The 12,320-nt window shown below is 35.7% G+C and overlaps 3 protein-coding genes and 1 pseudogene across 4 annotated transcripts in view; all 4 read left to right on the plus strand.

The window, feature by feature from the left end:
- Nucleotides 1–3,426, plus strand: LOC132269082 (eukaryotic peptide chain release factor subunit 1-3-like). Of its 2 annotated transcripts, none has more exons than XM_059770105.1 (2): nucleotides 1–61; nucleotides 2,069–3,426. In XM_059770105.1, the coding sequence occupies exon 2, from the start codon at nucleotides 2,107–2,109 to the stop codon at nucleotides 3,418–3,420; it is 1,314 nt and encodes a 437-aa protein (XP_059626088.1). In that variant the 5' UTR covers nucleotides 1–61; nucleotides 2,069–2,106; the 3' UTR covers nucleotides 3,421–3,426. The 2 variants fall into 2 exon arrangements, with proteins under 2 accessions (XP_059626088.1, XP_059626089.1); XM_059770106.1 differs by having other exon boundaries at nucleotides 5–61; nucleotides 2,092–3,426.
- Nucleotides 3–12,320, plus strand: part of LOC132269083 (eukaryotic peptide chain release factor subunit 1-3-like) — a 27,374-nt gene continuing 15,056 nt past the window's right edge. The window contains exon 1 of the mRNA XM_059770107.1: nucleotides 3–61. The gene's annotated coding sequence lies outside the window, so the exon portion shown is untranslated. The remainder of the gene's footprint in view (nucleotides 62–12,320) is intronic.
- LOC132269625 (probable serine/threonine-protein kinase At1g01540) lies at nucleotides 3,421–6,067 on the plus strand (the record flags this gene model as incomplete). Its single annotated transcript, XM_059770879.1, has 7 exons — nucleotides 3,421–3,848; nucleotides 4,452–4,556; nucleotides 4,682–4,804; nucleotides 4,906–5,016; nucleotides 5,164–5,293; nucleotides 5,388–5,589; nucleotides 5,743–6,067. Coding segments are annotated over 6 exons (1,098 nt in total), but the record flags the coding sequence as incomplete, so codon positions are not given.
- The window catches only part of LOC132269627 (protein Ycf2-like), a 5,099-nt pseudogene continuing 3,524 nt past the window's right edge, over nucleotides 10,746–12,320 (plus strand).

A 12,320-nucleotide genomic window follows, 5' to 3' on the forward strand; every position in this document is an offset into this window, starting at 1 on the left:
TAAGGTATTGATTGTTGAAGTCTGGTTTTGACGGTTGCTGATCCGAAGATCTAGCTGTTCGGTGAGTATTTTGATATGATTATCGTTTGATTTACTATTTTTATTTTATTTTATTTTTTATTGTCTGATGTTGATTTTGTTTAATTCATTTGATTAGGTTTAGATGTCTTTGTATTGTTATGTTGTATGCTTGTGTTGTAGATTTGTGACAATTTAATTTAGAAAAGGCTTGAATTTTGACAAGAAATTTGAGATAATTTGGTGAAGAAATTTTGGGCAGAGGTGTAAAAAATAAAAGTTTTTTTTTTTTTTTTTTGATCTGAAATAGTCTAAGAAATCTAACTCAACGATACCAATTTTAACTAAACCCAACTGAGAATCGCTGATCGGTATTGGAGCTTTTTTAGTTGAAGTGAAGGCCTTGCTTTTATTGGTTATGGTTATTGAAAAATCTAGGCCTTGCATAGTTTTAACAGAAAACTGAAAAAATTATTTTGGTTCTCCTTGGATCTATTTTTAAAAAACAGATTTCCAAAAACTGAGTTCCAATAGTTATGATTTTTAGAGAACTACAAAGGGTCGTTTTGAGAGTTTTTGAAAACACGGAGATGCTCTTTGCGAAAACACGGAGAACACCTTTTCACTTGAAAAAAACAAAGAACCGGTAACATCCTTGGACAGAAAAAAATGAAGTTGATTTGTCACGCGACCCAATTAGGTCGTACTGCGTGGATGACTCCCATGTTACTAGCACGCTTCCGACATCTATAAATAGAGCACTGAGCCCTGGCATAAGGGACGCCAAGGCCCTAGTTGGATTTGTCATTTTCTGGCTCTCATTCTTTCCCCTTCTGTCATTTCATTCCTCTTCTCGGTTGTATAATTTAGATCAGCTGTGAGAATGAGTCAGTCTTTTAGCTCTGAACTAAGTCATTTTCCCTTAACTCCTACATTTTGTTGACTCCAGATAAATATTTAGATATATATCTATATTTAATTTTGTTTGCATGATTGTGTACTAAGAAGAGAATACTAAAATGTAAGGTTTTCTATAAATTTAGAGCAGGATATATGGAGGAACAATTTTGGAGCGTTGTTTTCTTGTTGAATTCTATTAAATTAGGAAGAAATTGTGAGAAACGGGCAGCAAGGCCAAGCTTTCTTTGTGGTACCACAAGGAGACAGCAACAATGTGATGTGTAAGATGAGCATTAGCTGAATCAAGAATCTTCCATTGATTAGTGTTGATAGACGAGAAGATTATTTCAAAATGATTGCATTTGTAAAAGTGTCATAGTACGAGTCGAATACTGGATGAGAGTAAGTGTAGATGCTATTTGGTTTGGGACAAACTGTAGACTAACAGCTGGAATATATCCCTTGTGCAAACAGTTTATGCAATTGAATTGCCAAGAGTTTCTTTAATATGTCGTAATGTGTTTCCTCACTTCTTTGCTAAATCATAATTAAGAATGAATCCTATTTGTGCTTTGTTGTTCATAAATTGTGCGTGGCAGCAACTAGGCTTCTTATTTTGAACATCCTAACCTGATCATAGTTTTACTTAATAAACTAAAATGTGTTCAACAAGTTGCAATATGTGCTCGTTTTTACAAAATCAAAATCAAAATACTAAAAATGAAACTCAATTCCTATGAAGAAACTATTTTTCAAAAATACTCTAGTGAGATCCTTTTCTTATCCAGTTGGTTTCTAGAAAGTGATGTGAGCTATGCTTGTATTTTATGTTCTTGATACACAGAAGCAGGTTTCGTCGAGAGAGAGAAGCACAAGTCGATGTTCCGATTCTAATTTATTTACCTGGAAACAGTTAATGCAAGTTACGTGGATTAACATGTTTGACTTGGACACTGAAAATATTACATGAAACTAACCAATTTGCCAAAAAATTCGCAATTTGCCTGTACTAATGCAACGTTACTCTATTGGATATATATATATATATATATATATATATATATTGTCCTATTTTTGTAACCGTAGTCTGTAAGCCTTTTTCCACCTGGAAACTTCTTAATTGTTAAGTTTATTATTGTTATTGATGCAGGTAATTTGTCACTGTTTCTGCAGTTTATATATCTTGCAATGGCAGATGGTCATGAAACTGATAAGAACATTGAGATATGGAAAATCAAAAAGCTGATCAAGGCACTGGAAGCTGCTAGAGGCAATGGCACCAGCATGATCTCTCTTATTATGCCTCCACGCGATCAGATATCTCGGGTTGCAAAGATGCTGGGGGATGAGTACGGAACTGCTTCAAATATCAAAAGTAGGGTGAATCGTCAGTCCGTCCTTGGAGCAATTACATCTGCTCAGCAGAGGCTTAAGCTTTACAATAAGGTTCCGCCGAAAGGACTAGTGCTTTATACAGGAACAATTGTAACTGAAGATGGGAAAGAAAAAAAGGTTACTTTTGACTTTGAGCCCTTCAGGCCCATAAATGCCTCTCTTTATCTCTGTGACAACAAATTCCATACAGAAGCTCTGAATGAACTTCTAGAATCTGATGACAAGTTTGGTTTTATTGTTATGGATGGGAATGGGACCCTCTTTGGGACGTTAAGTGGAAACACCCGAGAGGTGCTTCACAAATTTACTGTTGATCTTCCAAAGAAACATGGAAGAGGAGGGCAATCAGCTCTGCGATTCGCTCGTCTTCGAATGGAGAAGCGCCACAACTATGTGAGGAAGACAGCTGAGCTTGCCACACAGTTTTTTATCAATCCTGCCACCAGCCAGCCTAATGTTTCAGGATTAATTCTTGCTGGGTCAGCTGATTTCAAGACAGAGCTGAGTCAGTCTGATATGTTTGACCCTCGTCTTCAGGCAAAAATACTAAATGTAGTAGATGTTTCTTACGGAGGGGAAAATGGTTTTAACCAGGCAATTGAGCTGTCCTCCGAGATACTATCCAATGTGAAGTTTATACAGGAGAAGCGCTTGATAGGGAAGTACTTTGAGGAAATCAGCCAAGATACTGGCAAATATGTTTTTGGTGTGGATGACACGCTGAAAGCTTTGGAAATGGGTGCTGTTGAGACCCTTATTGTCTGGGAAAATCTAGACATTAATAGGTATCTGCTGAAAAATAGCTCTACTGGTGAAATTGTCGTCAAACACTTTAACAAGGAGCAAGAGGGCAAACAGAGTAACTTCCGGGATCCAGCCACATCTGCCGAATTGGAGGTTCAAGAGAAAACATCACTGCTCGAGTGGTTTGCTAATGAGTACAAACGATTTGGTTGCACACTTGAGTTCGTTACCAACAAATCACAGGAAGGATCTCAGTTCTGCAGAGGTTTTGGTGGAATTGGTGGAATCCTCCGATACCAGCTTGACATGCGATCATTTGATGAGCTTTCTGATGATGGAGAAACTTATGAAGATTCTGACTAGCAATCAATCAACTGTCTCCCAACGCCGGAGTCAGGAGGGGGCAGCGAGTTCATTCCGGTGGTATCGAAGGAAATCCAGGAGATCGTGCATGACACCGCACCGGATCACCGCCCGTTGGTTCCTCTGGCGGTGCTGGAGATCCAGATGGACATAGGTAAGGCCAAGTACAGAGTGGTGTTCTCTGATCGGCCGTCAAGTGGGGAGAGCAGGTTGCCGAGTGCCACGGATACGGCGTCATTCGGTGGAGGTGGAATGCTGGAGGTGTCGCATTTGGAGTTGGGGAGGTGGCACAAGGTGAGAGAGCTTGAGGTGTCTACCAACGGTATATCTGATGAAAATGTGATTGGTGAAGGTGGTTATGTTATTATGTATCAAGGTGTATTGGCAGATAATACTCGAGTGGCTGTGAAGAATTTACTGAATAACAGGTATTGATTTGCTTAATTCACTTGCATGTTTAGTTCTGAACTACTCTTCATATATCTGTATCTATTGTAGATTTAAATTTATAGGTATACTATGTATACAAGCTATAGGATTTGAGAAAGAAATTTAGTGAATTATTGTCTTGAAAATATGAACTGCTCTTCTATTAGATGATTTATTGTAATGATTTACTGGGATTGCTTGATTCTTTGCTTTTGTTTCTTTATTTTTGCCCTTTAATGCATAACTTGCGCTCTAAAGTGACTTGATTTCTGAAAAAAAAAGCTTTTTTTTTTTTTTTTTTCTTTCAATCCATTTCTATCTGGAATCAGACATAAATTGGTACTTTAAGATTCAAATGCAGTGTTTAGTCAAATTTCAGAGCAGATTAGATTAGGAAATGATGTTGGAATGTCAAAGCTTTTATATCCAGTTGAGTAGTATTGTACTGTTCTTCGGATTTTGCTTTATGCCTTCTGTCCCTTGCTTCTTATTTCCTACATTTTGTCTTTAGTGCATTTTTAACCCTTTTTTTTTTAATTTTTTCATCCGATTTTTCCAATTTCTCTCATATTCATAAGCTCATGAGATTGATCAACTATCAGGAGTCAGGCTGATAAGGACTCTAAAGTAGAGGTGGAAGTAATTGGGAATGTAAGACACAAAAACCTTGTCAGGTTGCTAGGATACTGTGTTGAAGGGGCTTACAGGTACTAATTATAATCTTGCAATATGAAATTGAGCTCTGATTTTCTTTGAGAGCCGAAAAGCTTAAGCCAAGAAGCTTAAGCCAAGAAGCTTAACTTTCTTTTTATGTATAATTTCTTTGTTGTAGGATGCTTGTGTATGAGTATGTGGACAATGGGAATTTGGACCAACGGCTTCATGGAGATGTTGGGGAAGTAAGCCCTCCAACTTGGGATATTCAAATGAACCTTATATTGGGAACACCAAAAGGGTATCCATCTCGATCATTTAAATTTAGTTTTGTGTTTGTGATTACCAAATATTGCTTGCAGATGTAGCTCAATCTGTGTTTATGAACTTCTGTTGTTCCAGATTGGCCATTTTTCATGAAGGCCTTGAACCAAAGGTGTCTGACTCTGGGGTTGTTAAGTTCTTATGTTCTGAGAGGAGTTATGTGACAACTGGTGTGATGGGAACATTTGGGTTAGCTTCCCGTCTTAAATTGTTTGTTCTTTTCGTTGTAATAAACTAGCGATTTGTTTTTTCATGTTAATGAATGAATACAGTTGCAGAATCATTGATTTGTTCATTCAAGTGAGATAATAACTAATATACCTGTGGTTTATCTAGCTATGTTGCACCAGAATATGCTTGCACTGGTATGTTAAACAAGAAGAATGATGTTTATAGCTCTGGAATACTTGTAATGGAAAAAATTTCTGGGAGAAACCCTGTTGATTACAGTCAACCACATGGAGAGGTTTGTCTTTTAATATTTGTTGGAAGCTGTTATTTTGCCACCACTTACACTGAGTTCCTGACATAACAATAAGAAAATGATTAAATGATTGCAGGGGAATTTTGTGGATTGGTTGAAAACAATGGTAGGAAATCGAAAGTTCGTGGAAGTGGTGGATCCTAAGTTGCCGGAGATGCCTGCTTCAAAAGCGCTGAAACGAGTGCTTTTGGTTGGTCTTAGATGTGTAGATCCTTATGCACAAAAAAGGCCCAAAATGGGACATGTTATCCACATGCTTGTGGCAGATATTCCATGATGTATGCTCCATTTCTTTCTAGTTTTTCCCAATTGTTGTTTTCTCAAATTATGAAGTTGTTCGTTCAGCATAATAGAAACAGTAAAGTAGGATGATCTTTCCATTATTACTTGAAATCTCTATCCATTTATCTATTGTTTCTCTTAATTTTCAGGAACGGAGAATTGGTAGAGAACCGTTTCTTTGCCATCATGATCATAAAGAAATGGACGGATCACATGCCTTAACAAACTAGGTGGACTATGTGAATTAACGGTTTGAGTTGCTCCAAAATTTTGAAGCTGAATTACTCATATATACGTATGTTTCTTCTTATTTGCCCCCCGTGTGTTTTTCTGTACTGCCAATTCCTAGTATTTGATATTCTGCATTTGTTTTAGGCTTTTGTTTACATAGTTGGAATGGATTTGTATAATTCAAACAATCCACTTATCTTTCTTATAGAAATTATAAATCATTGATTGATATCGATTAGATTCTGTCATGGTTCCAATATCAGCATTATTCCGTGCTCCTTTTCTTTGATTTTTGGTGGTTAGGCTTTCGTAATCTTCGGTCTAACTCCATCTCCATCTATATGAGTTTTGTTACTGTGTAAAATTAATGGCAATTTTTTTGTTTGCCTTTTTTCGCGCTGGATGGTGGTGGTCAACACTAGGTAATTGTATGGGTATCTGTCGGCATCAGTGGTGTTGGGATGGCGTAGGCCCAGTAACAACTAGTAGGATTGATGCATTGTTTCATTAGCATCACTGCCAACTCGAAAATTGGTTGGTTATGTGAATTGGCATCCAGCTGATTTTGTTTTTTGTAACTGATGTGGAATACATTGTGTTACCCTTGGCCATTTTGTAGTGGTTATACCACCAAGTTGGACCTTCATCCACCCATGGTTTTGAGACTCCAAAAATAGGAGTAGATCTGACTCTGACATAGAGATAAATCCTACTGTTTGACTTTGATTTATATTGCTATGATCCTTTTGCTTGTAATCTGTATTACCTTCACAGATCTTATTTTTCTTAAAAACCTATTCACTAGATGCAGTAGCTAAAATTATTAGTGTTGTTGCATACTTGCTTAGTTGCATGTTTCTCTGGTCCTGCCAAAGAAAATTGTCAGCTGATTTGTTCAAAACAACGCTTGGGCTTAGTTCTGTCATTTTGAAGCCTTTTAAATCAACGAGCCAGCCTGAAGAGGAATAAGTTCGCCCGTGAGGCTCATCAGCATTGGTGGAATGGAAAGTTCATAAATCCTTAACAAAGGAACTCTTTCTTCCTTTGTAGAAAATGTTACACAGCAAGAACCAGAACACTTTTTGGAACCAATCCTAGTGGAATTCGGATTTAAAATTTTTAAAAAACATCTCAATATAAATAAATAAATTTTGTGTTTATGCTCGAAACACAAACTGTCAGCTTTTTCAACCAAAGAGGTAAATGTAATGTTTACATATCCACTTGACTTTTGTAATAGTTTGTCGAACACATCAAGCCATTCAAAAAAACAACCAATAAAAGGTTATGTCACATGGCACGAGAAACCTACGATGATGCGGTTGTCTACATGATTTCACCATTTCAAAATGTTTTACATTTGTGTTGGGTTGTGTATATTAAAACAGCCCTTAAAATCGTGTAAAAACACAAATTTATCCTTATTTTTTAAAATTTATTTTAGGACAAAATATCAACAAACTTAAAAAGACAAAATTGTCCATTATTAGTTTCTTTCTCATTCCAATTATTTTTGGACAAAAATATCCACATAATCCTGCCACATCATTAATAATATGGGACATATAAGTAATGGCAGACACTTAACATCCCTCAGCTTCTCTCTACCCAAGCCAGTTTGGGATTCCTGGTAGAAGTAAAACGCGGTTAAGCGTTTGGTGACATATTGAATAAAACACTTTTTATACTTGAAACACTTTTAAATTTATTTAGTAATAATGTTGCTTAAAGCACTTTTATTATTAATTTTACTATATTACCCTTACACAAAACATATACTAATTCTCTAATATTAAATATTATAAAATTTCATTGAATTCAATAATTTATAAAGATCAACTTGTATTGTTTTTTTTATTTATTATTTATTTATTATTTTTAATATCACATATTTTGTTTATGATATTGAATTTGTATTGAGTACTAAAATACAAATGAATAATTTGTATTGATGATTAATTTGTATCTGATTTGGGACCTTCAGTAATAAAATAAGCAAATTTGTAGGTGTGGATGGGTTAATTCCACACGGATAAAAGAAGAATGAAAATTTGGATTAAATAACCAGAGTTTCATATCATGGATTCGTGAATTCGGAGGATAGAATTCTTTTTGTTAGGGGGAATAATGTAATACTCCGATATTTTAAAGGATTTATTAATTAGAATTAATTACTTTTAGTTTATTTTTAAATGATTTGTTTGTTTTATATGGGATTTATTACTTTTACTTTATTATTATTTTTAATTTAACTGGGATTAATTGATTTATTTAATTTTTTAAATGATTTGTTTTATTTAATTGAGTGTTTATATTAATTGTCTTATTTTAATTAGACTATATTTTGTAATTATATTTGTTGAATTGATATAGTGTTTTGCTTTGTGGAATGTTATGATTGAATTGTTTATTTGATTTGTGTATATTTATACTTGTGTGAATTGTTTGTAATTACTAGATTTAATTTAATTATTTTATTTTAATTGAATTGGGCTTAAGAGGAGTGAGACCAATAGATGTGGTCTTCGGCTTGAAGGAAGCCTTATTAGGTTAATTAATAAGGGCCCATGGTTATAAAGATATTTAAATAATTATCTTTGCATAATTATATAATTATATGTATATAAATATAATTAATTAACAATTATTTTGGAAGAATATATATATATATATATATATATATATATATATATATATATATATATTGATGTATATATGTGTATATAATTTAATTAGTTAAGGATTGACATAGAAAGAAATATACATATATATATATTATAAAATATATGTGTTTATATATTATTTAAGTTAATTATGATTTCTTTTATTTGGTAGTCATGGTTGGAATATGATTTGGATTTTAATGTGTATAAATATACACATAAGGCTTTTAGGATTAAAAATTTTACACGTTAGAAAAATAAGAGAGGTAAAGAGAGAGGAAGAAGAGGAGCTGACAAGGCTGCAATCAATAAAGTAATAATAAGTAATATAATGATTTCTAAATTATATTTCGAATCACAGTACAAGTACAGTATTTCATTTAAGTATCTTGAATAATACTCTTGTCCTAGTCCCGCATTTTTCGTTCTACCTCTATTATTAATTTAATTCGAACTTGAACCCGAGTGTCGCAGATGTTGAATCCACTTTTCTTTTTTCTCTTTCCTCCCTTATTCTAAAAAAAAAGGAAAAAAGAGAAAAAAGGGGTTAGTCACAGATATTTGATTGTATCTCTAATTGTCGTCATTCTTTCCCATGTCAATAACTAGAATGAAAAAAAAGGGAATGTCAACGCATCCGGGAAAAAATGTTTAATCTCTATCAATAGGCCTGCTAAAGCCCCAAACCATAGAGTACTTAATACCGGCGCCACGGAGAGATATGTTTTTAGATCTCGCATTGAAAACCCTCCTTCTTTATTTTATTGTAATACATAATGGTAATACATATATGATCAGATACATATGTAGTTAATGTAACGACCCGCTCCACCACATGATATGATATTGTCCACTTTGGGCTTGAGCCCGCACGGTTTTGCTCTTGGGCTTCACCCCAAAAGGCCTCATACCAATTGGAGGTGACACACTTACATATAAGCACTTCACCTTTCCTCTACCCAGGCGATGTGGGACTGTGCACCCGTAGCTCGCCAGTGTGGTAGCCTGACAGTGCCTCTTGCACCCGCCCACGGCACACCCGCCCGCAAGGTCATCACAATCCACCCCCTTGGAGGCCCGACGTCCTCGTCGGCACACTTCCGGCTGAGTCAGGCTCTGATACCATTTGTAACAACCCACTCCACCACATGGTATGATATTGTCTGCTTTGGGCCTGAGCCTGCACGGTTTTGCTCTTGGGCTTCACCCCAAAAGGCCTCATACCAATTGGAGGTGACACACTTACATATAAGCACTTCACATTTCCTCTACCTAGGCGATGTGGGACTGTGCACCCGTAGCTCGCTAGTGTGGTAGCCTGACAGTGCCTCTCGCACTCGCCCATGGCACACCCGTCCGCAAGGTTATCACAATGGCCAAGGGGGGTGGATTGTGATGACCTTGCGGGCGGGTGTGCCGTGGGCGGGTGTGACAGACACTGTCAGGCTACCACACTGGCGAGCTACGGGTGCACAGTCCTACATCGCCTGGGTAGAGAAAAGGTGAAGTGCTTATATGTAAGTGTGTCACCTCCAATTGGTATGAGGCCTTTTGGGGTGAAACCCAAGAGCAAAATCGTGAGGGCTCAGGCTCAAAGCGGACAATATCATACCATGTGGTGGAGTGGGTTATTACAAATGGTATCAGAGCCTGACCCAGCCGGAAGTATGCCGACGAGGACGTCGGGCCTCCAAGGGAGGTGGATTGTGATGACCTTGCGGGCGGGTGTGCCGTGGGCGGGTGCGACAGACACTGTCAGGCTACCACACTGGCGAGTTACGGGTGCACAGTCCCACATCGCCTGGGCAGAGGAAAGGTGAAGTGTTTATATGTAAGTGTGTCACCTCCAATTGGTATGAGGCCTTTTGGGGTGAAGCCCAAGAGCAAAATCGTGAGGGCTCAGGCCCAAAACGGATAATATCATACCATGTGGTGGAGTGGGTTGTTACAGTTAAGGACCACTTGTAGTTGTACACGGAATCCCTAATTTAAATTGAAATGTACAATGATCCGGTAGATAATATTTTCCCTTTTAAAAAAACTAAAACCGAAAAAAAATATGTCCCTTTCTTCTTGAGCATTCCCGAAAAATATTAATTTATTTTTACTTTTTCGGTGGGTTCCATATTTCATATGTATATAAGTCTTTTACTTTTACTATTATTATATGTTATATGAAACCAAGGAGGAAATAGAAATAACGATGTGGAAAACAAGACAGAAATTCTCTACAATGACACTGTAGACCAATTGAAGGGATGTGGCGCAGCTTGGTAGCGCGTTTGTTTTGGGTACAAAATGTCACGGGTTCAAATTCTGTCATTCCTACCTATTACTTCTACTTTGAGCGGTAACGAAGGATCAATTGAGATCAATTCAAATTGGACATACATAATCTTTCATTTTTATGATACTATATAGTATATGGATACAAAATATATTGGGGTTACAAAAATCATCTTTTTATTTATAGTCTTATCTATTCTGATACGAAAGCGCTTTTAGTTCAGTTCAGTAGAACGTGGGTCTCCAAAACTCGATGTCGTAGGTTCAAATCCTACAGAGCGTGATTCCATTTTTGTTAGATCGAATTAGACTGAAATAGCTCCACTAATTTGAACAGTAATCTAAATTTGACCTCCTGTCGATTAAAGAAAGGAGGAGGTCAATAAAAAAAAATAGATTTTACTCAATCAAAGATCCAACTGATCACCACGTCTGTATTGTAAATATGCAGTTACAAATAATCTAGCCAAAGTAATAGGAATTAGACCTAACACGATTCCAAATAGAAAAACTTCAATCATTTCAATTTGTTTGAAAGGAAAAAAAAAGAGGTAATATCTATTCCTAAATATTAATCCGAATTGCCCTGAATCTCAATAACCAAGAATTGACAATTGACGCGGTAAGTAACTATAGAATACTATGAATTGTTCATTGAATAAATTTCAAATAAGTATAATCTTACTCAGACCAATAAATAGAGCCGAGGTTATAGTTGAAGCCGCTAGTAGAAAACCGAAATAACTAGTTATAGTAGGCATAAAAGAGCTAAATGAAATATGTTCTTTTTATACATATGTTTATAAAGCATTTACCTAAGTTTCCGTTTTTGCAAGATAAGAGGATAAGCAAAAAGTTCAATTGAAAACTTTTGATTCATCATCTGTGACATCTACCCATACCGTGATTCCAACCAACGGATTCGTTGAACAACTCCTGGGTAAACTATTAATAATAAGAACCGTGTCGTGGAACTTCATTCAAAAATGAAACTCTTTTTGAATCACTATGGAATAAAATTGGAAAATCATTTCTATTTTGATCATTTTTTTTTTCATTTTTGAATTGTATTGAATCTATTTTCAATTTTAGAATGAACCGCAACCTTATAAAACTTTTTCCCTTACTTCCATTTTAACTCATTAGATTCAGTAGTAGGTTTATTCACATAATATCTTATGAGAGGAAAAAAATGATCACACGATCGCTCAAAAAAATAAAATCTTTATTTTGGTCCAACTAGATTCTAAGACTAGTAATTCCTATTATCTTTTCTTCTATAGGTTCGACATTCTATCTTTCCATATTATAAAGTCTCATCCTTGTAGTTAGATCCAGAACGAACCTTTGGATCTCGATCTAATACAACAATACATCACGAATACTAATTACAATTATTTTATTCTTTGTTCTCTTTCTTTCATCGAAAGCTATCTACTACTGTTACTTGTTGTTCGACAACTAACCAATTCGGGACCGCTATTCGAAATCTTAGTGAAACACTGAATTTGTTATCTCATGTCTGCTTTTCGTGAAAAAATACCAAT

Source organism: Cornus florida, unplaced genomic scaffold (assembly GCF_030987335.1).
Source record: "Cornus florida cultivar Cherokee Brave unplaced genomic scaffold, ASM3098733v1 CherokeeBrave_3.0.0_Hap2_Chr08, whole genome shotgun sequence".
Classification (NCBI taxonomy): Eukaryota; Viridiplantae; Streptophyta; class Magnoliopsida; order Cornales; family Cornaceae; genus Cornus; species Cornus florida.

Excerpts from the sequence above, each read along its gene's own strand:
- LOC132269082 (XM_059770105.1), top strand. The coding sequence starts at position 2,107 with ATGGCAGATGGTCATGAAACTGATAAGAACATTGAGATATGGAAAATC.